The sequence below is a fragment of the Orbicella franksi genome, chromosome 1 (assembly GCF_964199315.1).
Source record: "Orbicella franksi chromosome 1, jaOrbFran1.1, whole genome shotgun sequence".
Lineage (NCBI taxonomy): Eukaryota > Metazoa > Cnidaria > Anthozoa > Scleractinia > Merulinidae > Orbicella > Orbicella franksi.
Genome location: NC_138145.1, coordinates 13,260,538 through 13,283,826, shown reverse-complemented (window position 1 = coordinate 13,283,826; position 23,289 = coordinate 13,260,538). Strand labels below are relative to the sequence as shown.

General features: G+C 39.8%; 2 protein-coding genes across 3 annotated transcripts; both read right to left on the bottom strand.

The window, feature by feature from the left end:
• Window positions 1–1,034: 1,034 nt before the first annotated feature.
• Window positions 1,035–10,229, bottom strand: LOC145491768 (uncharacterized). 2 transcript variants are annotated; one of them, XM_081471036.1, is made up of 3 exons: window positions 9,745–10,229; window positions 4,936–6,067; window positions 1,035–4,555 (listed from the first exon to the last, which is right to left on the bottom strand). In XM_081471036.1, exons 2-3 carry the CDS (start codon window positions 6,041–6,043, stop codon window positions 3,510–3,512), a joined length of 2,154 nt encoding a protein of 717 aa, XP_081327162.1. In that variant the 5' UTR covers window positions 6,044–6,067; window positions 9,745–10,229; the 3' UTR covers window positions 1,035–3,509. The 2 variants fall into 2 exon arrangements, with proteins under 2 accessions (XP_081327162.1, XP_081327155.1); XM_081471029.1 differs by having other exon boundaries at window positions 4,936–10,229.
• A 2,159-nt stretch (window positions 10,230–12,388) lies between these two features.
• LOC145491763 (transcriptional adapter 1-like) lies at window positions 12,389–23,274 on the bottom strand. Its single transcript, XM_081471016.1, has 10 exons — window positions 23,116–23,274; window positions 23,000–23,036; window positions 18,973–19,027; window positions 18,268–18,333; window positions 17,921–18,021; window positions 17,424–17,477; window positions 15,609–15,764; window positions 14,993–15,141; window positions 14,510–14,666; window positions 12,389–13,519 (listed from the first exon to the last, which is right to left on the bottom strand). The coding sequence occupies exons 1-10, from the start codon at window positions 23,178–23,180 to the stop codon at window positions 13,349–13,351; spliced, it is 1,011 nt and encodes a 336-aa protein (XP_081327142.1). The 5' UTR covers window positions 23,181–23,274; the 3' UTR covers window positions 12,389–13,348.
• Window positions 23,275–23,289: the final 15 nt, after the last annotated feature.

The following is a 23,289-nucleotide window of genomic DNA, read 5'->3' as shown; positions in this document are numbered from 1 at the left end:
ATCGCCTTTCTCAAGGTCCCCTTTTTTTGTAAAAGCACATGCCCACGGCACGGATTTGCTGGCCCAGAGGCGCTTGTTCCTTTTCATTTACTTCTAGGGTCAACATCGTGGTACCTACCAGCTCCAGCACATGCAAGTGATCGTCATGTGACTGATATGATCAGTTTTATGTCCCGTCAGTCCCGTGTTATGTCTACAGTGTGTCTGTCATATGGATCTGTTATATATATCCGAACATTCACGGGAATTTTATCTGGATTATAATAGAGATTAATATTAACCCGGATAATATTATTAATAATAATCTATCCTTCCAATTTTTTGTCGTGCCTTAATCAATTACTGAATTATAATAATCTATCACTGGATTATAATAATCTATTGCTGGATTGTAATAATTTATTACTTAGCTCTTATTAATCGAGCAGGAGGTCTGTATGGGAGAATCTTGACCGAGGTCGTGGGTACAGACCGAACGCAGTGAGGTCTGTACACACGACCGAGGTCAAGATTCTCCCATACAGACCGACTAAGCTCGGTTAATAAGATGTTTATTATATGGCAAACAAGAACAATTTAATTCGTTTAATGTAACTGGTTTGTACTAACTGAAATTTTGCTCACGAACGGCGGTGAAGAGAACTTAATTCTGCCAAAGTTTGCTCTTTACTTTTTTCTCATCAGGCTTTTTGGCACTTCCATAAATAAACATTGTTAGAAGAAAATAGTCAATATTTTTGCATTTTAGTTTGCAACTTTTTCACCGCAAAATGTAACCGGTCTAGATGCCGGTCTAGTTGGGAAAATCTAGACCGCTTTCAATATCGATTTCAGCCAATCAAATTCGTGAATTCGCTAGTTCCCGGTCCTTGCGAGACAGCCATATAATAATGGATTATAATAGCCCTATTACAATCTATTATTATTATAATCCACGGATTAATATTAATCCGAGTTGTCCTGTTCAGTGGAAGGAACGCAGTTACCTTGGTAACAGAGGTTTGAAAAATGACTTTCGGTCAGTCAGAAGGTGTGGCTTAAAACATAGAAAATTTTAAGAAGTCCCACCTCCGGTCCCCTGCTTAATCTTACACCGGACCATTGTCGTAGTCAGGCTACGACGCTCATGAGGCTAACACGAGGATGAACTTAAGCTCATCGAAAAGTAAAAAATTACCGTCCAATGATAGAAATGTGCCCAAGGCAATAAAATCTAAATTCTCTCCACACTCGCCCTGAGCATGAGTCAAAGAAATTCCCAGAGGATTGATTAGGTTGCCGGGTGTGGTCGAACGTCAGTATGCTCGCGCGCGCATTGAAACAATTGTTACCTCATTTGTTCGTGACATTCTTCTATCACAAATGAGACAACTCACGAAACTGACTGATCAGTGCGATGTTAAAACTTTCACTATGGTGAAATCATTTGGAGTTTGTTTCTGAAGTTGACCAAACATCCACGGGTAAGGCCCAGACCACTAGAATACCCTTTACATGCTGCACCAAATCGATTGAAGAGAAAAGAAGTATTTGTCGGCCAGTATCTCAACTAGCGGAGCTAGTCGTCTTCATGGCAGGGGATTGCTTATTAACAAAATAACTTAGGCAGGTGCTAGCGAACGAGCAGGCTCTTTCTTTCAAGTGCTTAAAGCTCCGTCTTTTACTTCAACAGGTAATCTTTACCATGGGCGACCTTGATTTTTCGTTTTCACGGTTGGATGCGTTTATCCACCTTTTGGAGGAGACAGTGGAAAACACCAAAGATTATGTTCTGTTCGTGCCCAGGAAAATCCTGCAAACTGCTCAAAACCATCCCGTCATCACGTTAGCGCTGAGTGTTACTGTAATTGTTGGGTTTCTCCCGGTCTTTCTGTTTGCATCTTTCAGTATGGGATCCATGGGTATCGTTCTGTTCCACGTGCTGGCAGTTCAAGGTGTAGCAGGGTTGATAGTGTTCTTGGGTCTGTTAGGTGTCTTCTTGTTGGTTATACCGATCTCAGGCGTAGTTGTTACTTCATTGTATCTTGTGTATAGCTTCTGGATGTCTGTCCATCACTCTTACAGCTATGTGGCTAGCGTGATTGCTTCGCTTAGTCGTTCATTCATCAGTTCAGTCTTCAGCACATTGAAGATCAGTCACTTGCAAAGGAGATTACAAGAACTTGTTTAAAAATACGCGAAAAATTTGTAATGATTTCAACGCTTTCGTGAAGTTTCTCTTTGCCTAACAGTGAGTGAAGCAAATACAATTTCCTCATATGTGGATCTGGTTTTATTGCACGATAGAATGATAGCGGTGTGGTTTGGGAGTTCTCTCTTGTTTCGTTGCCACATAAAGGAGGAGATAGCTTTAAGCAAGTTTCCTTAGCAATGTCACCGGTGAAGCTAGTTATAGTTGGCTCAGTTGCAGGCGACTGTGAAACAAGACACGCACGTGTAACTTCGCATCCTCCGTGTTTTATGTACAGTTTTATACCATGCCATAGAAAACACAGCCAATCACAATACAGGAATCCGTTGTATATTCGACGGAATTACATCCAACCTTCCCACCATACGCCGCGCGTATGTCGCATTGATTGTATTGTAATTTGTATCTTCTATGGCGTGGTATAAAATAGTAATACAACGCTCTCTCGTGGGATACCGTGGAATATCCCACTTGTCACTTTTATTTTTCTTGGTATACATACTCACCAAAAAGCTTGTGTGTAAACCTAGAAAATACAAGTGACTCGTGGGATATTCCATGTTGTACTACGAGAGGGCGCTGCATAACTAGAGTATTCTGTATTTTAAAAGAGGAACCGACAAAACCGATGCACGGTTTTTACGTGTTAATGCAGCCGATCAGTCAAAATTTCTTTCCCTCTTTGCGAGTCTAAACGAAGTCCAAATTCCAGCCGCTTCATCTACTTGCATTCCGCGAGGTCCTACTTTGATAAACCGATTACTTCAGCTAACTTGAGATCTACCTTATATAAAGAACATGATTTTCTCTATTTATTTTCTAGTGGAGAACCTTAAAAGGTGATCCATTCATTTCGGTAAATAGGGGTTCTTTTGGGTTTCAAACCGCAAAGACAGAGAACGTGGGGCGTGTTTAAAAACACGAAATGGCAAAATGGCACTACGGGTTAGACTCAATGAGGGATACTGGATACTGTGAAGGTTCACCGTTACAATTCTCGAGAGCTAACCACTGTCGAGTCAATGATATTTAAGCTAAACGGAGCGCTATTTAGGCCAGCCGCGGTGCCATTTGGTGTTTTGAACAGGCCCGAGAACGTGGTGGGGGTTGCTGGTATATCGAACAACAAGGAAACGGGCTCGATTTGCCCCCTAAACGAAAGTCAGTTAATTTCAATGAAAAGGAAAAATCATACACACAAGCTTTTCAACGCAACTGTTTTACCATACTTTAATAAATATCACTTTCTCAATAAAATTTTTATTTACAAAACCAAACGACGACAACTGGATCAACACCACCAAATCAAGACAAAGGATCAATCAATAACAACTGAATCAACAGCTGATCTCTTGGACTGTGGGGGTAAAGGAGGGGAAACCGCATCACGACTTCGTTTCTCCAGTATGAGCCTCTGTGTTTCCCGTTCGTCCTCAGCAACTGCGTTTTTCGAGTGGATCTCATTCAACATATGCTGGGGAACCAAAACAGGCGTGTGCCCGTCGGAACTTCCCCCTGTGGAAGCTATCAGACGCTTAGCATCCTCTATTGTGGGAACGAGTACAACAAGTCCTTGAGGTATGTTCTGCTGTTCGCTACCACGAGACGACCGTCGCGAGAGAATGATCGGTTTTTTCGTCGGGGAAGTGATTTTTTGCGGATTTCCTGAACTTTCGACGTTATTAGGTAAAGAGATAACGGTCATGGGCGGAGCCTGGGAACCAGTCACGTGAGTAGAAGTTGACAAACTTACGACTGTTGCCAAGGAGACAGGTTCAACCGCACTGTTGTTTAATGTGGTGACAATTGGTTCAGTTTTACCGCAGGCGGAACTGTGCGCTGTGAAGGGCATGCCGATATCAGAGTTTAAGGGACTTGTCCCAATAAATTTTCTCTTTGGACTAAGGGGCGAAGAGAAACCGTTATTGTCCACTGGAATGTCTGTCCGTTGGTTTTGTTCGGGTATAGATGAAAGCGACATATGAGCACGAGAATCACCGACATGGCCGCTTGGCTGTGATTTGTCGTCAAATAAACGTCTCTTATAGGAGCTACCTCGAGCACTCTCTTGAGATTCAACTGACATATTTGGCCGGGCCGCAGAAGAGACTGGTACAGAGGCCGTTGTCTCTTCCCGCGAACATGATGACGACACGGCCCTGTCAGCCAATAGAATTCCAGAAGAAGCTTTCACCTCCTCTTTTCCGTCCTCCTCCTTTCCATGGCGATCAGAGGCTGATGTAGGAGGGCTGTCATACGAGAACGAACTTGATGGTACAACAAGGAACTCAGGTTCAAGAGACGAGGCCAGCACCGGAGCAGGCACTCGCATCAACTCCGAGTGCTCCCTGATCACAGTTTTCACTAGGAAAAGAAAACGCAAAGTTCATCATCTTGCCAGGTTTGCTTGTTTGATAGCAGGGTTTATACTTAATGTGAACCAACGTCCTTGTTATACTCGTTTAAAATGAGGGAAAATCATTTTGGGTTTTGCTAAAATATGGATTGAAAAAATCAACCATTTTGGATTTTCAATTTCTCAAACAATGCGTTTTTGATTTCAAAATGTCACACAGAAGCAATAATTCCACCAAATAAACTAGGACGGCAGGCCAACATCATAGGTCCGCAAAGCGTGAAAAAGGCTAATGCTACATAGCTCTCTGCATGAATTGTGAGTAAATGATCCTTGCAAATAATAGTTGGCTTCCATAATTTATGACATGAATAACAGCAGATCTCACCTGGGGAGTTCTTGTCTTGAGTTGCTGTCGTTAATGATTCCGAGGGTACTACCTTTGCAGGACTCATGGTCTGCTTGCGATTCCGTCGTGAAATCTTGTGCAGTGAGACTGAGGCACTTCCATAGGGGTTGTTACGGTGATTACCTATTGTCGCATAATCAACACGGACACCATGTGAGATTGAAGAAAGGGAAGCTGAAGGAGACCTATGAGTATTGCCATCGTCATTATCAACTGTTTGCAAGACATCAATGACCTGAAGCAGCTGATGCGCCATTGGTGAAGTTGATGAGGACTCTTTTTTCACAGACCTTCTCTCATCGCTTGAGCTGTCTTTGCTATGTTCGTGACTTGGTACACCTTTGCTGGAAGCACCAGAGTGTGGCACACTTGTTTGGGCATTTGTTGCTTCAGTCACTACCACACTGATGGCTTGACGAGGTGGTGGCATTTCTGGGCTTACTTGTACAATGGCTGTTCCTGCAGGAGCATGGCAGGGAGAATGAAGGGACTGAGGAACATGATGGACATTTGCATGAGAAAGACAAGCTGGACAATGACAATGCACAGGGACTTGATGCACCACACAAGGCACTTGACCATGCTCATTTGTAGTTGCACAGTCTGATGCAATTGCAACTTGATTCCCTAATGAGATGCTTGAGTTGCTCAATGTGTAGACCTTGGGTCCTTCACTATCGTGGACAATCACCTTCTGTTCATCTGATGATCCAGCTGGTGCAGGACCCCATGAAGACTGGGGCCTGCTTGATGCTGATGAAGCTGCAGTACTGTGTGGCTGTGGAATTGCTAGTCCAGCTACACTGCCTTCAGTCAAACTGCTAACAGTTCTTTGCGCCAAGTCAACTTGATCCTGAAGAATGTTCAAAGTGTCTGAAGCATGTTTCATCTGGTTCCGGAGAAGACTCAAACACTGGTTTGCAAAGGAGACCTGATTCTTGAGGACACTGATACTTTCTTTAGCATCCTGAACTTGACGCAGCAGAGTTCCTTCTGGTGCTTTAGGTTCCTTTGTAATGCTGCTGGACTCTCCTTGTGTATCAGCTGATGTGGAGTAAGTATACTCTGTCACTTTGCCTGGCTCCATCACACTTTCAAGTTAGCTTTATAACTGAAAAGAAAAAAAAAATTGTATTGTGACCAAAAAATTACTCACTGAATAACTTGCTCACTTACCTTCCACTATGGAGAGAGGAGGGGGAGGGGGGATGGGGAAAGGAGGCATGCTTCTCAGGATTACAAATAGGCTTGATTACCAGCAGCTGTTCAGAAAGGGAGCCTGCGCGCCTCCCCCACACTCGTGGCTGGATGCGTGGACTTGGCATTGTTAATTTTGACCGATAAGAAATCTGCCTGCCCGAGCTGAGCAGGCTGTATAAATTATCTTTCTTGCAGTAGCAAAGTTGTGTGATATAAAGTGTGATTGCGTTAGCAGGACATATAACCAAATACTGTCCTCTGATGAAATCTCGCTTAATCTAAGCCATCGCAGCATAAACAACAAGAGAAATAGTCACCAGACTAATGCGTGAGAATCTATAGTTGAACCATGTGGTGCCAGAATGTCAGATAATGAACAAAGTCAACAGAGAGAGGGATAAACCTAACCCGGGACCTAAACAGCGAGCTCAAGAGACAAAACACTTAGTCAAATTGATGTATAGTCTTCTTGGAGGAAAGCAACACCAGGCTCTGGTGAAGCCAGACAAAATTAAATTTTTAAATTGGCCAAAGCAAACCAAAGTAGTGCAACATATACATGGTAAATTAAAGGGTGTCAACTTAACAGCAGAAACCATGCAGACCAACATGTGTGACATTTGACATGACATTTGCTACACCACAGTCAAACGGCTCTGCTCTTCTTAAAACTCTTCCATAGAACACAGCATATAGTGCCCTTCTGCAACAATAACGAGAAACACAATATGTTGGAGGGCCAAAATCAAAAGAAGGGATGGCGAAAATGGCACATATACAAATGTTACGAGCCGTATGTGACCCTATGTATGATCGCCATCAGATGACATTTCCAGTGACCAGAAGCGCCACATGAATTAAATCATAAATTAACATCATGGACATGCTTTGCTGCTCACACGTCCAGCTGTCTCCTGTTGGGGAGGAGTGTGGACCAGACTCCAGAGAGTGGCTGAAATCGAGCCTAGATTTCAAACCTTAAACTACTTTTAGCCACATTACAGTTTACCAAATAAAACAAATTTAGTAGTGATGTCCTATACCAAGGAGTGGGGAGCTTTGTATTCAAATGACTGAGGTGCTTGTCATACCTTTTAGGGGATAAAGTTGATTGGTACCACTTACAGTGATAAGTTTTAAAAAATGATCAACGAAAGAGATATTTGCAGTATCTCTTAGGGTATATTGAGCCAAAAAAATGACAAGAACTTGTGTTAATCGAAAAGAAAAAAAAAGAAAAAAAAAAGAAAAAGAAAAAGAAAAAGAAAAAGAAAAAAACAGATTTGGTTCTGCTCAGGGGTGAAAAGGATTTTGGTTTTGACTCATCATTGGCTGATTTCAAAGGCCATTTATACTCATTGTTTTTGTTTCTGTGTCTTTTTTTTCTGAAACCAAGTACTTTCACTAACTTCAAGCAGTTGTTCCTTTTTTTCTGTCAGATTTATGATTACCTCAGTTTACCTGTAACTAACTACACTCAAGTCACTCCTCTGTAAAATCATTTTTAACAAAGTCCCTCTGCAAGGGAAATGCTAAAAAACTCTGGTAATAAGCCCCGGGCTTATACAGTGATAAACAAAGGAGGGGTGGGCAGAGGGTGCTCATATTTGCTTAAAAGCAGAATAAAAAATTTTTTAAAAAGCTGATGAAACCTGCATCCCACAGTCTAAAAAGATGTTTTATGTTCTTTGGAACAAGAAACACAAGGCACTAGGTAAGAAAACAAGTATGTGAAGCATAGAGCTTCCTCGTAACGGCAAATACCGGCTGATGAGGCACTCAAAGTACAGGTGAGCTTATATCTGTGGAGGCTTGTAACCAGAACAGTTTTTAGTATATATAGGTGGATCTATAAATAAGGGTGCTAACAAATGGGGTGAAGTGGGTTTAACCCGAATGTCAAACTATCATTGATTGAGTAGGCCTGAAATGATAGTGGTTTTAGAAGGTTTTAGCCTGGTACATATTTAAATTTGGCACAAGTCACACCCATGACTGAACTTAGGCCAAGCCTACGAAGATCTGTGTGAACATACAAACCATTCCATTAGACAACTGAATCTCTCACACATTAATTAATAAACTTCCCTCTGCACCTCCCCCCCCCCCCCACAAAAAAAACAACCAAACAAACAAGAAAAAAAAGAGGAAATAGAACCTAAGGCCATCAAAGAAGGCTTGTAGAATGAACATAAGCCTAAGACGTCAAATTAAATTTTACAGTGCTATGTTTTTTCTCTTTTATATTCCTCTCTCCAAGTCAATGAGCTATAAATTCAAGGCAAAAAAACATTTAAATTTTACCATTTAACTATTAAATAAGATCAGAGATATAAATTTAGAGATAAACACAATTTGATTTGTCTCCCTCAAGCTCATGTTATTCTGTTAACTACGTACATAGGAATGATAAATGGCACCTTAAATTAAAATAACGAACATGGGCATGGACCACCACCAGTATGACATACAGCTGAGTACTATTAGTTGCGATGGGTTATATTTATGGAAGGTATTTCAAAGAATTCAGAATAATGAATAATGACATTTCTCCATGAAGGAAAATTAAATAATCAACAACTTTGTTATTCCAATTATTTTGAACCTCTCCTGTCAATTAAGCGTCAACAATTCCCTGTCAATCAAAGAGCTTCCCACAACCAGGGTATATGTGGCTTCTTGGTTGTTTTTGATAATGTTAAATGGTGGCTTTGGAACCAAAATGGTGATGAAAACAGTTGACAGATCTCCAGTTCGATAGAGTCTGGGAATAAAATATTAAACAATATAGAATTCGAAACGTGAAATAAACAAGTAAAATTATGTGTAAATTGAACAAATTTAATTGAACTCAAAGATTTAAAGAAGGATTTTAAATTTTACTCGTTCGTACGAATATGGTTTCAAAGCACAACTTGTAAGAAACATCTTTTTAGACCAAAAATTAAGCCTATTTTATATTCTACGAAAGTAACACTGCATGTTGTCACTACAAGCAAAATTGCACCGTTCTACGTACAAAAAAATCTACAATTATAACATAACATTGATCAGATTTACTCAGTCACTTGACTCTTTCAAACATCGTCAGAAAAAAGAGCTTAAGCTTAGTCACGCGGCCGAAAACAAAACGTATCAGACGTCATAATTTGTAAAAACAGAACATTCTAAGAAGCAGTACAGTACATTATACCGGAGCATTGTTTTAAGCTCATATTTTATGGTGCTTCCTTCGATATTTTCACACCTGTTGAGTACTTCATTCGAGATTTACTCGCATCGCAAAAGCACTACTTTCTGTCTGTACATTCGAACTCGATCGGACACGCCATCAAAATTCATGCGATTGTGCACGGAGGAAAAACTACAATAATGATATTAAATTTCCCGGGAGTACCTCAACCGTTCAATCGCGCGATGAAAGGCAATTTTGGGTTCGGAAGCGTTCGACCGATAAGTGTTCTTTTAGAAAAGCAACGCGAATCAACGTAACAAAGAATATTCAATAGGACTGAATTCACCAGACATGCAAAGTGACAAACACGCCGTCTGTAGCTTGCTTATACTCATATCGGAAATTATAACTACCTTTCACGCGATCCTCTTCCTTCCGTACCTTCAAATTTGATTCCCTTTCGCGCCCGTCGACACAAGCTCTCACAAAAGACATCTACACCAAAGAAACGTCCACAAGGAAACTAAATTTTCGCGTTCAGATACGAAATCTTCGTTTGAAAATCGCCTTCTATGGGTCTTCGTTACACTGAAGGCAATTAGAATATAAAGGGCATATTAGCCGCGGATTTCATTTTGCAATTAGGTGCTATTGTTTGACGGACCAATCAGAAAGCGGAGCTGGACAAGCGGCAGTGTCGTATATTTCTTAGGCACACCGCTCTTTGATTTGAACCAATGATGAACAGGAGTTGTACAATGAATGCCAATCAAGTCGTTTTAATCACGGTCAGATAATGAGTTCGCTAGCCAATGGTACCCCTCTGAACTCATTAGCTTACCGAGGTATCGGCGTTGATTTCTCAAACATTGAATATGTATTCAGCTGAAGTTACAACTTTTGATATGAAACTAGGAAGAAAAGATAAATATGATATCGAAGGCTTCTTGCAAGATAGTGAAAGAATACAAGCCGTTTATTAAAGTCATATCTAAGAAGAACTGTATGGGTAAATTTGTAATTAAATTCTTTTAATTGTTACAATGCTCTTTGCGGGAGATGTGCTTTGAGCTGCAGAACACCTGCGCATCTTTGATTGATTAACAGGAAATTATTTTGCGAAAAAAACCGCTGATCAGTCTTCGCTGATCATTAAAGAGCTCAACAACAATACCACTAAGAATAAGGTATTAAAAACTCATTGACCTCTGAATGTAATTTCTTTCACGGACGAAGTGGAGTAGAAAATTGCATTGAAAATTGAATTACCCTCGGTATACAATGCTACATACTTCAGTGTTTCCCATGGACTGAACAGAAACAACTTTAAAATATATTAACAAACCCAGCCTTTTTGTCTTTCATCAGCAGTTGGGAAAGCTAATCCGTGATGACTATATAAATATAAGTTTTGTCTTATAAAAACATTGGGTGACACGAAAGAACCAAAAAAAAAAAAAAAGAAAAACAATATTTGATCAGCCTAGCATTTGTTTTGAAGTTTGTTTGTAATGAAATACGGCTTTTAATCGCATTAACACGGCCTTTTATCGCACAAATACGGCTTTTAATTGCACCATAGGGCTTTTCGTGAAGGGTAATACTCTCTCGTGTTTTTTTTTTTTTTGCATCAATCGTAATTACAAGAGGTAACTTGCCTACTGGAATGTTTTCTTTCAGAGTCGACTTCTAAATTTCCTAGGACTATCGGAAACGCATTCGGGTTTAGTCTAGTAAGCCAATCAAAAGTCTGTAAGCCAGATGCTAGACTTTTGTTATTCCCCAATTCCCTCGTATTTCGTTGTTAGTCGAGTGTGCCAGCTTGCGCGCGAACGTAAGAATGTTTTCACTCGCGCTCTAGCCAAACGTTGCAACATCCATAGCACACAGTTGCCAAACTTTCTCCTTTGTTAACCCCTAAAATTGTTCCGCGCGATGTTGCCGTTCAACTTCTATGACATTACACACGACTTCAGAGTGTCCACTATCAGCAAAATTGTGCGCAACGGCGAAGCACACCTTTTAGCCACTTTTTACCTTGTGGCCATCCACTCTCTAATCCAGACATAATGATCTGCCGCTCTTTACGATTGTTTCCCATCGAAAGGAACAATACTAAATAGCAGTGATATATTCTTCTTGGATTCTTGTTCCAACTACTGCTGGTGCTAATAATGAACACACGGTGAAAATATAAAGAATGCAGGTGTGAACGACTTACAAGTATCTTTCTGCAAGGGGCGGGGGGTGGGGGAGGCTATCGCCCGGGGCACTCCAATATAAAAAGGACTGGGATGCTCGTCGCAAATTTGGAAAAGAACTTCTTAGGAGGTACCAAAATCCTGTTGTGTAGGCGTCGCTTGTCATTTTTTCACCCATAAGAGGTAGCAATTCCAAGGCCCGGTTCAGCAGCACAGTAGGAAAACAACTCTGATTCAGACGTCGTGCCAGAGTCGAACCAAATTCAGGATATACCGATGCCTCGTAACAATTGCCCTACTAATTCCCCGTGGAAACGCAATCTCGCCAAAATACATTAATATAATCTGTGAATTTTGTTTAGCGCGGTAGAAGCATGACGTTTGAACCGCTGCCGTACCAGAGTCGTGTAGCACGGCAGAGCTTGTCGAACTTAATTGCTTGCTGAACTTAATTAAAAAGTTTGATTCAGACGCCGTGCTTCTGCCGTGCTTTTGTCGAACTTAATTCCTGAATTTAGTTCCGCACGGCAGAAGCACGACGTCTGAACTGGGCCTAAAACACCACCATATGTTTTCCGGCTCAATAACCTGAAAGGTACCACAAAAGCTCCCGCTGTGGACCTTTCGAGGCTGAACACCCTAAGAGGTAGCAAAACGGGTTTTTTAACCCGTAAAAGGAACGACGAGCACTCCAGTCCTTTTTATATGAGAGTCTATTGGTATCTGAAGGAATAACATCAGCAAAAAATGCAGTGATAGCAATGTCGCCGATATCGCTGATATAAAGCTTGCCGAGACACCACTGTCTTTAACATGCTTTATCTCGTAATTAAGCATTGTGGCCTCCCCCCCCCCCCCTTAGGATTTTTTTCACTTTCTGATGGGAGTTGGTCATTAAAAGGTCACGTGTTCAAACAGTTGTGCCTTTATTTTTCTGTTGTTTTATTGTGTACATGTCGGCCGTGATAACATGAGCGTTAATCAAATTTATCGTCTTCTCTCGCTTAGAAATATAAACTATGATATCAATTTATGGTGTGAAGATCACGCATTGATATGAAAGAAGCTTATCTTATCATTTTGACAGAAAACGCGAGGTCAGCTTTTAAAAATAACATTTATAACGAATATCTTTTACTCTATGTCAAGCTTCAGTCATCCAAAGCAGTCTGAACCCGTGATATCCGTTCGATTGAACTTGTCTTTAGACACAGTAAATGATTCTTCTTTCACGCGTAAATTAGGAAGATTTTGATATGGTCAAGTGGACTGTCTTTGAAAGCCCATTATAGCAACGCAACATGGTGACGGATGTCAGGCACGAAATGAAATACGTCAGAGTGATCAGTGAGGAGGGTAATACAAGTCAAGAAATGGAGTTTACCTGTTATTCATTATTTTTAGAGTACACTGTCATACCAAAACACCTTCCTCCAGTACTTTCACATCAACTGATTTAGCTCGTTGCCTGCCAAGTTCATTCCTTTTAGTTTGCGCCATATTGTGACAACTATTATGTCACGAGTGCGGGGTCACGAGTGAAAGAAAATTATTTTACTGAGTTTAGAGAGAAGTATTATCTGGGGACTAACAACGACTTAGGGTTGGGCCAAGGGGCTAATCGAGTGAATGGTAATCGCCTTACTATGCGCTAAACGAGTTGATTTCTTGCTCAGTTGCATTGTTGGGTTATGACGTAGCAATTTCTGCCTTCGTTTTCTTGTATTCAGTGGATTAGATGAAAGAGAAAATTCAGCAAATTTGAACACCGTGTAAATGCCTGACTACTGAAGAAAAGACACCCTTAGATATTTATTTACAAACGCAAGCTCCTCTGCTGTTTAAGTCTCTCATATCTCCGTCTCGCCTCCAATTTGTGTAACTGGTTCTGTTCTAGTTCGTCGTGACTTGGGTGGCTCATGTTCGCTAGCGTTCTCTCGATGTTTGCCGAGTAAACGGTGTGCGAAGGAATCACTCTGCGATGAACCTGAAAGAAAACAAGAGTACAACTGTAACAAGGTTCAGCAGTGTACTAATAGGGCTAACCTTGCCTAGTTTGACGCTATTAGCTAGGGTCTTTCCCCTCAGTTAACCTCATATTTTTATTTCTCATCCCTCCACTCTACACGTTGTCTTAGAGCAAGAGAACAACAAAGCGAAAAATACTACGCACAACTGAGTATTTTCTCATTACTATGTGTTGTTGGCCTCCCGTTGTAAGCGGGATTTTGACAGTAAGAACTCTCGAACCGTTAACACTTGACATTTTCTCGTACATTATTTAGGTGACTAAAGAATGAAAGCTCTTCGTATATTTGATATGAAGGACGCCATTTTATAGTCACTAAAAAAAAAAAAAAAAATGAACAAAAATGTCCAGTGTTCACGGTTCGAGTGACCACACTGTAACAGAATGGAGCGAAAGCAAATGACGAAAGGTTAAGAGTAGTATACAGAGAGCATGGCCAATTAACTTTGAAAGTGATGGGACTTTATTTCGGTTTCTGGAGAACATAGTTCCCAGAAACTCCCACAGACCGCGATTCTTTATGTCGGGACCTCTGTTGTTCTTTCTCTAAACATCTTCAGAAACCATTAATGAATTTGGACGCATGCGTGCAATCAAAGGGAACCAGGATTATCTTGCTCTAGTATTTGATCGTGTGCTCTAGGAACGAGACCGTTTCAAGAGCAAATCACGAGACATATTCTGACCAATCACGGTGAAGATTTCTTTTCGGCCAATCACGTTCGAGAGGAAACCAAGCGTGACTCGGACCACGTGAGCTTTCCCGCGTTTGCCTTGAGTTGTGACAGTTTTGTATTTCTCTTCACCGTCGAAGTGAGAGCGTCTGTGATTAATTTATTATCATTATTATTCGCACGAAACACGAGGTAAACGCTCTATAACGAAAAAAAATAACCCAAAGATAATGTTCTGAAAGAGAAGTCAATCTCAGATAACCATGAGTCCCACCTGTAGTGCATCTCTGAGGTCCATAAGTGTTATTGGAGGTTTATTAGCACCTCTACTGTCACTGGAAGCCACCGTGACCGCCGCCTCGGCTTCAGCTTGCTCTAACGTTCTACCACTATTACTGCTACTGCTTATGCCATTTACACAACTTAAAGATCTGAAACAAATAAGGTAAGTTTCCATCATAACCACTCCTATTACGTTACTAAGGTAGTCCTTAGGGCCTTAAGTCACAGAAAGGACACTTAATCAAGTTAGCAGCGCTATTAAAGTTACTTTTCTTAGGAAGAAACATAACATGAAGTCTCATGAAAGGGAGAATCGTTGAATGATTGCGATGCGAGACTGCTTAGCGATGGAAGACATGAAAGATACTAAGGATTAGATACTAAGGATTAGTTTAAAAAGAGACTTTTAAAATTAATGACGTCCATGGTGCACTCAAGCAGTGTACATGGATTCAAGAACATTACTAACACTTACCTTTCTGACCCAGGTGGCCAGGGACTTGTACTGTTTCTTAGGTGCATTCTGGGGTAAGTGCCACCCATAGCATAGCGAAAATGACCATCTTTGAGCCTGAATGCACTTCTCATTGAACAACAAACGGTTAAAATGTCTTTGACTAAATACTGCAGCAAGATAAACAAAACAAACACATGGATGTTACCCATAAGGCAAGTTGTTTTGTATAATAACTATAACAACAGAGTTGGTTTATTAGTCACAGCATTTCCATTGTGATGACTGTATCTTGTATAAATATCAAGCCATACATTTTCTTGACAGCTGAGTTTAGCTACGTAACGGTAGTCTAAACATTTTGTTGGTTGCTACCCCATGTGCCACACCAGCATAAGTAAGTAAGTAAACTTAAGTAAGTAAACTTGATTAAGCATCCTTGTGCTTTATAATTTTCATTCAAAGAAGTCAAATCAGATGTTAAAAGAAGCTAAGTGACTTTTCCCAAACCTAACACCAGTATTTGCTTTGCACTCTGATACCTGTGACTGCAATGATTGCCTGTGTTTACTTCATTTTCTATTTAAAGAAATGTTCGCTAACAACAATACTACCCGCATTAATAACACAGTGCTACCTCTGTTGCATGAAGCATGAGGTTGACTGTGTCATCTGCCACATTATCCAGTCCAGCATCCCATGCGCCAAGAAACAACCGGCCATATATTGTAGCAGAATCTGGTAACATCATGTCATATGAGCAGAGACCAAATTCACTGTCTTCTGAGAGTTCTGTGAATTCACAAAAGGAATACATCAAAGCTTCAACATAAACACGCCCTCTATTCTTCACACAGCCTGGTTTAATAAAACATTCTCCTTACTATCTCCACACATTTCTTTTAAGGTCACTTTTGAGACTTAAAAACAATATCAGGGCTGTCATTAAGTTTTAATTCACCTGTAGCTTTGATCTTCACACCCGTAGCAAACTTGTTACTTTATGGGTGAATTGTATCAAACTACAGTTCACCCGTAACATCAAGGGTCCATCAAACATACTCAGCCATTAACATGTGTTATGGGTTACAACCCTCATTGGCAGCCCTGAATATCATATGTCTGTTTACAGGACATGGGATGACCACACATGTAGCCATACAAATATGTATGCAATGTAATCATGCAGTATAACATATTAACGTAAAGCAATCTAAGTGTGCGACAGTAGCGTACAATAGACACAATAGGACAGATTGGATTGTACCAGACAAAGCTTGACAATGGTCAACACTAAATGTTAGACATTAAGTTAAAGTAGTCATGGTGATACGTTATAACATACTCAAGTTAGCTGTTGCTCATTCTCAAAAAATATGGGGTCAATGAATTTTGTGAACGGTAATATGGAAACATGTGACTTGCTCTTTTACTGTTTTGTTGTTTTGTTGATTCAAGAATGCAAAATGTGTCTGTACCAAGATTGTTTTTGACTTGGCAAACTCTACAACTTTGTAACTAAGTGAAGGTTGTATCTAGTATTATTCAAAGGCCACATGGCAGACTCAATACGGACAGCCATTTTTATAGACAACAGACATTGTCCCCTGCACACACATCTATTTCTTCTTAAATTACCATTTACTGCAAATGAATGTGGTCTATACTGTGTTCATTTTAAAGGTGTTGGACTGTACTTTTAACAAATTAGAGCAGTAATCAGGTAGCAGTAATCAGGTAGCAGTAATCAGGTAGCAATAATCAGGTAGCAGTAATTATAGCAGTAATCAGGCTATTGAAACAGGTATTAATGCATTTTTTATGTTTAATACACAGCATTGGTTCAAATACTTTTAATTAATTAATACTTACCCTATAATGCGACATTGCCATGACATAATAGGAGAAAAGATGGAAATAAAGCAAGCAGTCAGTTAAGTCGAAAAAGGTTGCAGTTTAGATCGTACATAATTTCTGAATCTATTGTAGACTGCTTGCAAATGGACAAGAGAAAACTAAACATAAGAAAATCAATTTACATGAAAACTGGAGGCTAGACTTTTCATCTCTTTTGAAAAACCACAAGAAACCTTGTCTGCAAGCTTCGACACTTTTTGTGAGTCCCTCTTTGAAGAGAAACGACTGTTTGTGGTAAGTTATCAATAATTATTGTGTTACTAAGGCTACAAAACAAAAAGCATTTCTATAGTCATTAGATAATAGTTCCAGACTTGTTTGATACGTTGTGACAATTCTTATCTGCATGATCTTGAGTAAACACATAAATAGAATGATTTTGTAGAATAGTTCTCAAAATTCAGCTCCTGTTTTGACTAACTTTTAACATTGTTTTCATCACATTATTCAAAATATGAAGTTTATAAATAAATATTAACTTGAAGTTAAAACATATTTTCTACCATGAATAATAATAATATTTAATTAAACAAACCTTGAGAGACAGCTGTGGAGCCTCTGTCAGGGGGTCACATGGTGTAAATCTTTGCTGCAATATTAGAACAACAGCTGCACTGAATTAATATTATTCACTCCAAAAACAACTAACATTGAAAAAACTCATTTATGTCATGGATACGGTTTTAACTGCAGTAGTGAAAACTAAAGCTCTCGTAACCAGAGAACAATCTATGGGGATCACATACATGGCTTTGAGGAGGAGAAGCCCAGATGAAAAAGATAACCTCCTGTGCCATCATTATTCCAAATAAATCTTGACAAAGTTTGCATTCCTTAAATGACAACTGTCTTGTCCCAGAAAATATTTATACCCCATCCAGGGTATGTTTCTATGAAATTTCCATTTTAGCTTAATACTCCCTTTTAATAATTTTGACATTTGAGATGCCTCACCCCCTCAGAATAATATTTAAAGCGACCTGCTACAGGGTGGGTATGGATATTTTCTGGAACAGCACATTATCACTGTACCTCAAAATTTGCCTTCAGCACTTTCTTTTGTTTCTTGATTTTTCCTTTTTTGATCAGCTGTGGTTTAGGAGGCATCTTTTGTGGTGTTCTGGGATGAGATGCTGCAAAATGAAAAAGGAAACATCTATTCCTTGATTATATTATTTGCTATCATATGAAGGCCATGACACTGGTGCAAAACCTTTCAAACAAAAGTGATTTTGATTCACATGTGAGTAAAATTATATATTTTCATTTCACATATCATGCAATATGGACAAGATCAAGGTCAAACAATAAAATTTTAGCATATTGGAGTCAGTCAATAGAAAATATGGCATTAGTGACCACTAGTATCATCAACCCACCTGGAGTAGATCCAAGAGCTTGACATTTAGCCAAAATTGCCAGCAGGAAGTCATTGTGAAAGTGGACTGCAAAACAATGAAGTGTGAACAAAAACCTAGCAAATTTGTCAACCAACTTAATAAAGTAAAAAAAAAAAAGACATGAAACAGTCTGCAGGTGCACGGTGGCCTCTTGGTTTATAGCGTGTTCATCTCCAGATCAAGTAGTCTGGGTTCGAGCCTTGGCCAGGGACATTGTGCTGTGTTCTTGGGCAAGACACTTTACTCTCTTAGTGGCTCTCTCCACCAGGGTGTATAAATGGGTACCGACAAATTTAATGCTGGGGGTAACCGACAATGGATCAGTATCCCATCCAGTGGGGAGTAGAAACACACCTAATCACTTCATGCTACAGAAACGGGAGATAAGCTCTGGCCTGATGGGCCACTTGGCTCGTATGAAGACTTTACCTTACCTCCACTTGTTATTAGATTTATTTGAGATAATAAACTTAGTGGGAGAACCCATATAGATGGTATTGGTATCCAAATTTGAGTAATAAAACACGTCAGTATCTTGAAGATTTAAAGATTAGTTTACAATGAAAAAAAAGGAATTTAAGAAAGGAAGTAAAACACTGTAGCCTTGAAATATATCCACCTCTTGCTCTTTCTGGCAGTAAGGGGGCAGGAAACATTACTTCAAAAATATTGTTGCACACTTACGGTTATCATTTCCAAGGCATTTCTTTGCCTGTGCATCAAACTCCTCCTTAGAAATCTGCATCAATTGAAGAAAAGGCATGATATTGTTGATATCGCACAGCTGTATATGTTGTTAAGGATTAAAATTCAACAACCTTGATTTACCATAGCTTCATTTCCAGTTTTCCAAAAATGAAATGCTGATCATGTGATTCTTAAGTTGTCAATTTTGTAACCACTTAAGCTGAACACTGCACTGAATTGATGATCAAGAAAATTCTCACTTGCAGCCACAAATCATACCAATGTTGGCATTCAGCATAGGCCAAATAGCTGTTATTACAACTGAGGCAAAAGGTTCAATTGCTTTGTATTAACCTGTTTGCTTCGTTTGCATGCTTTTTTAAACAAAATAATATTTGACAGCAGACTCAACTGTAATAACAGCTATTGCCTTCCTACAAGGAGTCATGACTTTACCCAGTAAAGCTTTTCTTACAAAGAAAATTGTGCTTGTGTTGGACATCAACAGTTGCTATGAGTTGCAGCCAAGAGTGCCATTTTTCTTCAAAAATATTCGCAAGGTCAATTTCAGTTTCAACTTAAGGCGATGAAATACAAGATACAAAAGCCCTCAATTTGTCCTGCAACATGAGCAAATTTGCTGCATGACAAGTTGTGAGTTTGATGAAAAACGAACAACAAAGCCAAAATTTGTTGCTCAAAGTTGACCTGCGCTCTACTTTTCGCAACAACTTTGTTCAACCCGCAACAAATGTTTTTGCTGCACAACAAGTTGATCACTTGGTGAAAAACGCGAAACATCAACCAAAACTTGCAATGAAACAATGATGTACGACAAGTTGAGGGATTTTGTAGCTTGTAATTCAGCGCCTTTAACTGGCCATGTGACCAACAGAAACAGCATGTCTCACCTAATTAAACTTTAACATCCGGGGGATTAAACCAACAGTAAGTGTAGTTGACTAAATTAGTCTATCTTTTGCTTAGTCCGTCAAACAAGACCATAAATAAACCGCAAGGGAAAAATGGCCCTGTGATATCCTGGGGGTGAGACGCACACAAAAGGAGGGACTACTGCCTAAGCCAGAGAGTTTGAATTATGTGTTGCTCTCACAACGGAAAAATATGATCGGCTTATGTTAGGAGCATTGACAACACATTATCAACATTTGAGATATGTGTGACATCTTGCAGGAATGTTTATCTCACTTTCTGAAATTAGAAAGTTTTGGAACTGAAGCAAATCAAAGCGTTGGAATTGCATCTCACAGGATGTGATGTTCCTGTGATTCTGTTGACAGGTTACCGAAAGAGTGTTTTGTTTGGCAAAGCTTTTTGCCTCGAGCCGAATGTGAATTTGATAGTGATTTTGCCACTCAACATCAGGTCAACAGCATTGTTGAAGAATAATTCCATGAATATGAATTGACTGAGCTTAGCCTTTCTGCCATCTATTTGAAAGATTAAAATGGACTTTTACTTGAAACTCTTCACTGCTATTGGCAAACACTTCACCGCAGTTGGATGATCTCCTATGTCAAATACATTAACGTAAATTCTTTGGCAGTTTCACTTAACGAACACTGAATGAAGATATACTTCTCACAGCATGGTTTTGCCTCACTACTTGAAGAGAAGAGCGATTTCATTCAAGACATCTCTAGGGGTTACTGACAACGGACGATAATGAGAGGACATCAAGATAAGGAATCCTATTAGATAAGTCTGATTAGATTGAAAATTAACATCAAAAAATCACTTGGCTGTGAAAGGTGAAACTCTCTGGCTTTGTCTCTAGTCCCTACTTTCGTGTGTTCCTCACCCCCAGGAGTTTGCGCCGCCAATTTTTCTTGCAGTTTTCTTTCACGTCATGCACGATGGACTAAGTGAAAGAGGGACTACTCATAGTCTAGCAATCAATAGTAAGGTCTCTGAGGGCCTGTTTACACAGAGGGAGGGTGCCCCAGCTAACCGGGCTACCTGGCTAGAAGGGTTGACACATAGCCTGCCTTTACAGCAACTCACCTAACCGGGACAGTGAGTGGGCTGCCTGGGCTATCTTTTGAGCGGCTGCTAAGCACAACAAACAAAATGGCTGACCAAAGAAACTTTTTGGCGGCAAGTTTAATTTTTTTATCGCTCATTCCACTAGCGGCCTCTGTTCAATGGATAGGACTGTTGTTAATGGTAACTATGAAAAAATTCACCTTGCGCAGCCATGTTTTCACGGTTTTTCTCACCTCGGCTAGCCAGGATAGCCCGGCACAAACTGTTTACATGGTGAAGAGCTATCCCGCCTAGCCGGGTGCCCTGGGCAAGTAGACAGGGTGTCCCGGGTAGGCAGGTTACCCTGTCTAGCATGTAAACACTTCAATGTATTTTCTAAAGAAACGTATGAGAACTTAGCCCTCCCAGGGTAGCTTGGTTAGCCGGATACCCCAGTTAGCCAGGGCACCCTCCCTCCATGTAAACAGGTCCTAAGACAGGATTTAGCCAATCAGAGGGGAACAAAAACCTCAGATTTCCATAACGTGTTCAATAATTTTCTTATTCAGTTTCAACTTTGGGTAATCTCCCATAGTACCTTAAGATAAGAATTCAAAATGAAAAAACACCTAAGACAGGAGATATGATCCTTTTTCGGGTGTTTCATTAAGGTTTTCAGCAGGAGGGCAACTGGTTTTCACATGAGTTTTTTATAATTTAAACATATTTGTTATTAATAATGGTAATAGGACTGAGTGGAGTCAAATTCAGTCTGTAATCATATGAGTGATTAACAAAATCGGATGACCGCAAAGTGGGAGTCCGATTTGTTAATCAAGAGTATGATCACAGACTGAATTGGACGACACGATGTCCTGTTACCAATTAATCATAACCATTACAATTTCCCACAATTTGAAAAATAGCTTTTAATAGTCATTTTTAAATATAATAATACTAAGAATATGGGAATAGCTTGCAAAATGGCTGTCAAGTTTCTTTCAAAACAGTCACTGGAAACTAAACCTCCACAATTTTTCAAAGTCGGTCTCTTGAATAGGTTACTATAGTGACTGTAATCAATGTCGTGATTGGTGGATTTAAAGGAGAGGACTTAAAATGATTGGCTCACATAACTGTCCAATTACAGGTGTCCGATTACAGCCAACTGTCCGATTACACTGTCCGATTACAACTTTGCAGATTAATGAGAGCAAAATACACCAGTTTATGAACCAATCAAATTTGAGGAAATTGTAATTGTTATGATTAAGTAAGTAGTAGCTTATTATAACTCTCTGGCAATCTTATTGTTTTCCCCAAAGGCACCTGGGCTTATCAAGGGGGATTACAATATTACAATTTTTAATTCATTTATTAAAACATACACACAATCAACACACAAAAATTGCTCTGAAAACAACGAGTTAAACTTACAACTGAACTGAGTTTCTTTATAAGAAAAACTTTCCTGTAGATGGTCAAACCAGGAAGGGAAAATAATCCTCACAGCTGGGCAATTTGCCCAATGCCAGGCCCTTGATGACCCCACTTCTTTTATTAACTTCAAGGATGTGGTCATCATGGTAATCTCTTCTCCCCACTCACCTCTGTTTTTATTTCTATCACACAGTCGCCTTGTCACATCCAAAGGCAATTTAACCTTAATACATGCTGTAAAATATTTACCTCTCCTCAATGACCACTAAACTGGTCCTCGGGAGAGAAGGATGATAAAGGATCAACAGACTACAGGGCCACTTTAGACCAGTTCATTAACATGTGTCAACCTTTCAAGTACGACTTTTCAAGGAAAATAAACTTGTAACCTTGCAAAAGACCCAATGACACTTGCACTCGACAAGACTTCCTTGTCTACGATGACCTTTTCTAAAATGAACAGTCAGCTTTCCCTGCAGCTTTCTTCAGTTAGATTGAAACCAATAAATATTCCTCTTTGTCACTCCTAGACAGTGCAGTTTTCAAAGGGGTCTTATTGCAGCGCAGTAAAGGGTGACAGTTCAAAATACATATTTACCTTCTGTTTGTACCACAGTTTCATGTTGTTCCAGTACCTTTGAAATAAAAAGAAAGAATATAGAAGAAATTTCAATGTATCCTACGTTACAGAAGGAAAAGAACGAAAGGTCGTACGCTTGAGAGTAGTTCCCTAGAGCCTCTTCAAGTTGTCGGCGTGCAACACTCAAATCCACCGCCATCTTTGTTCTCGTACTTTTGGGTGAGAGACCGCTGAATAAAATACGCCGAGTGACGGTGACGGCGCAGTGGTGACGGCCTTCTCCAGGAAATTTGTGGAAATAATTTTTT

Bases quoted from the DNA above. Each gene is read 5' to 3' on its own strand.
- LOC145491768 (XM_081471029.1), bottom strand. From the start codon at position 6,043: ATGGAGCCAGGCAAAGTGACAGAGTATACTTACTCCACATCAGCTGAT. The intron at 4,556-4,935 runs GTGAGATCTGCT...TTCTTTTCCTAG, and splicing joins TCAAGACAAGAACTCCCCAG to TGAAAACTGTGATCAGGGAG.
- LOC145491763 (XM_081471016.1), bottom strand. From the start codon at position 23,180: ATGGCGGTGGATTTGAGTGTTGCACGCCGACAACTTGAAGAGGCTCTA. The intron at 23,037-23,115 runs GTACGACCTTTC...TTTATTTCAAAG, and splicing joins CTAGGGAACTACTCTCAAGC to GTACTGGAACAACATGAAAC. The intron at 13,520-14,509 runs GTGGGACTCATG...GTTTTCTTTCAG, and splicing joins ACCTCAGAGATGCACTACAG to GTTCATCGCAGAGTGATTCC.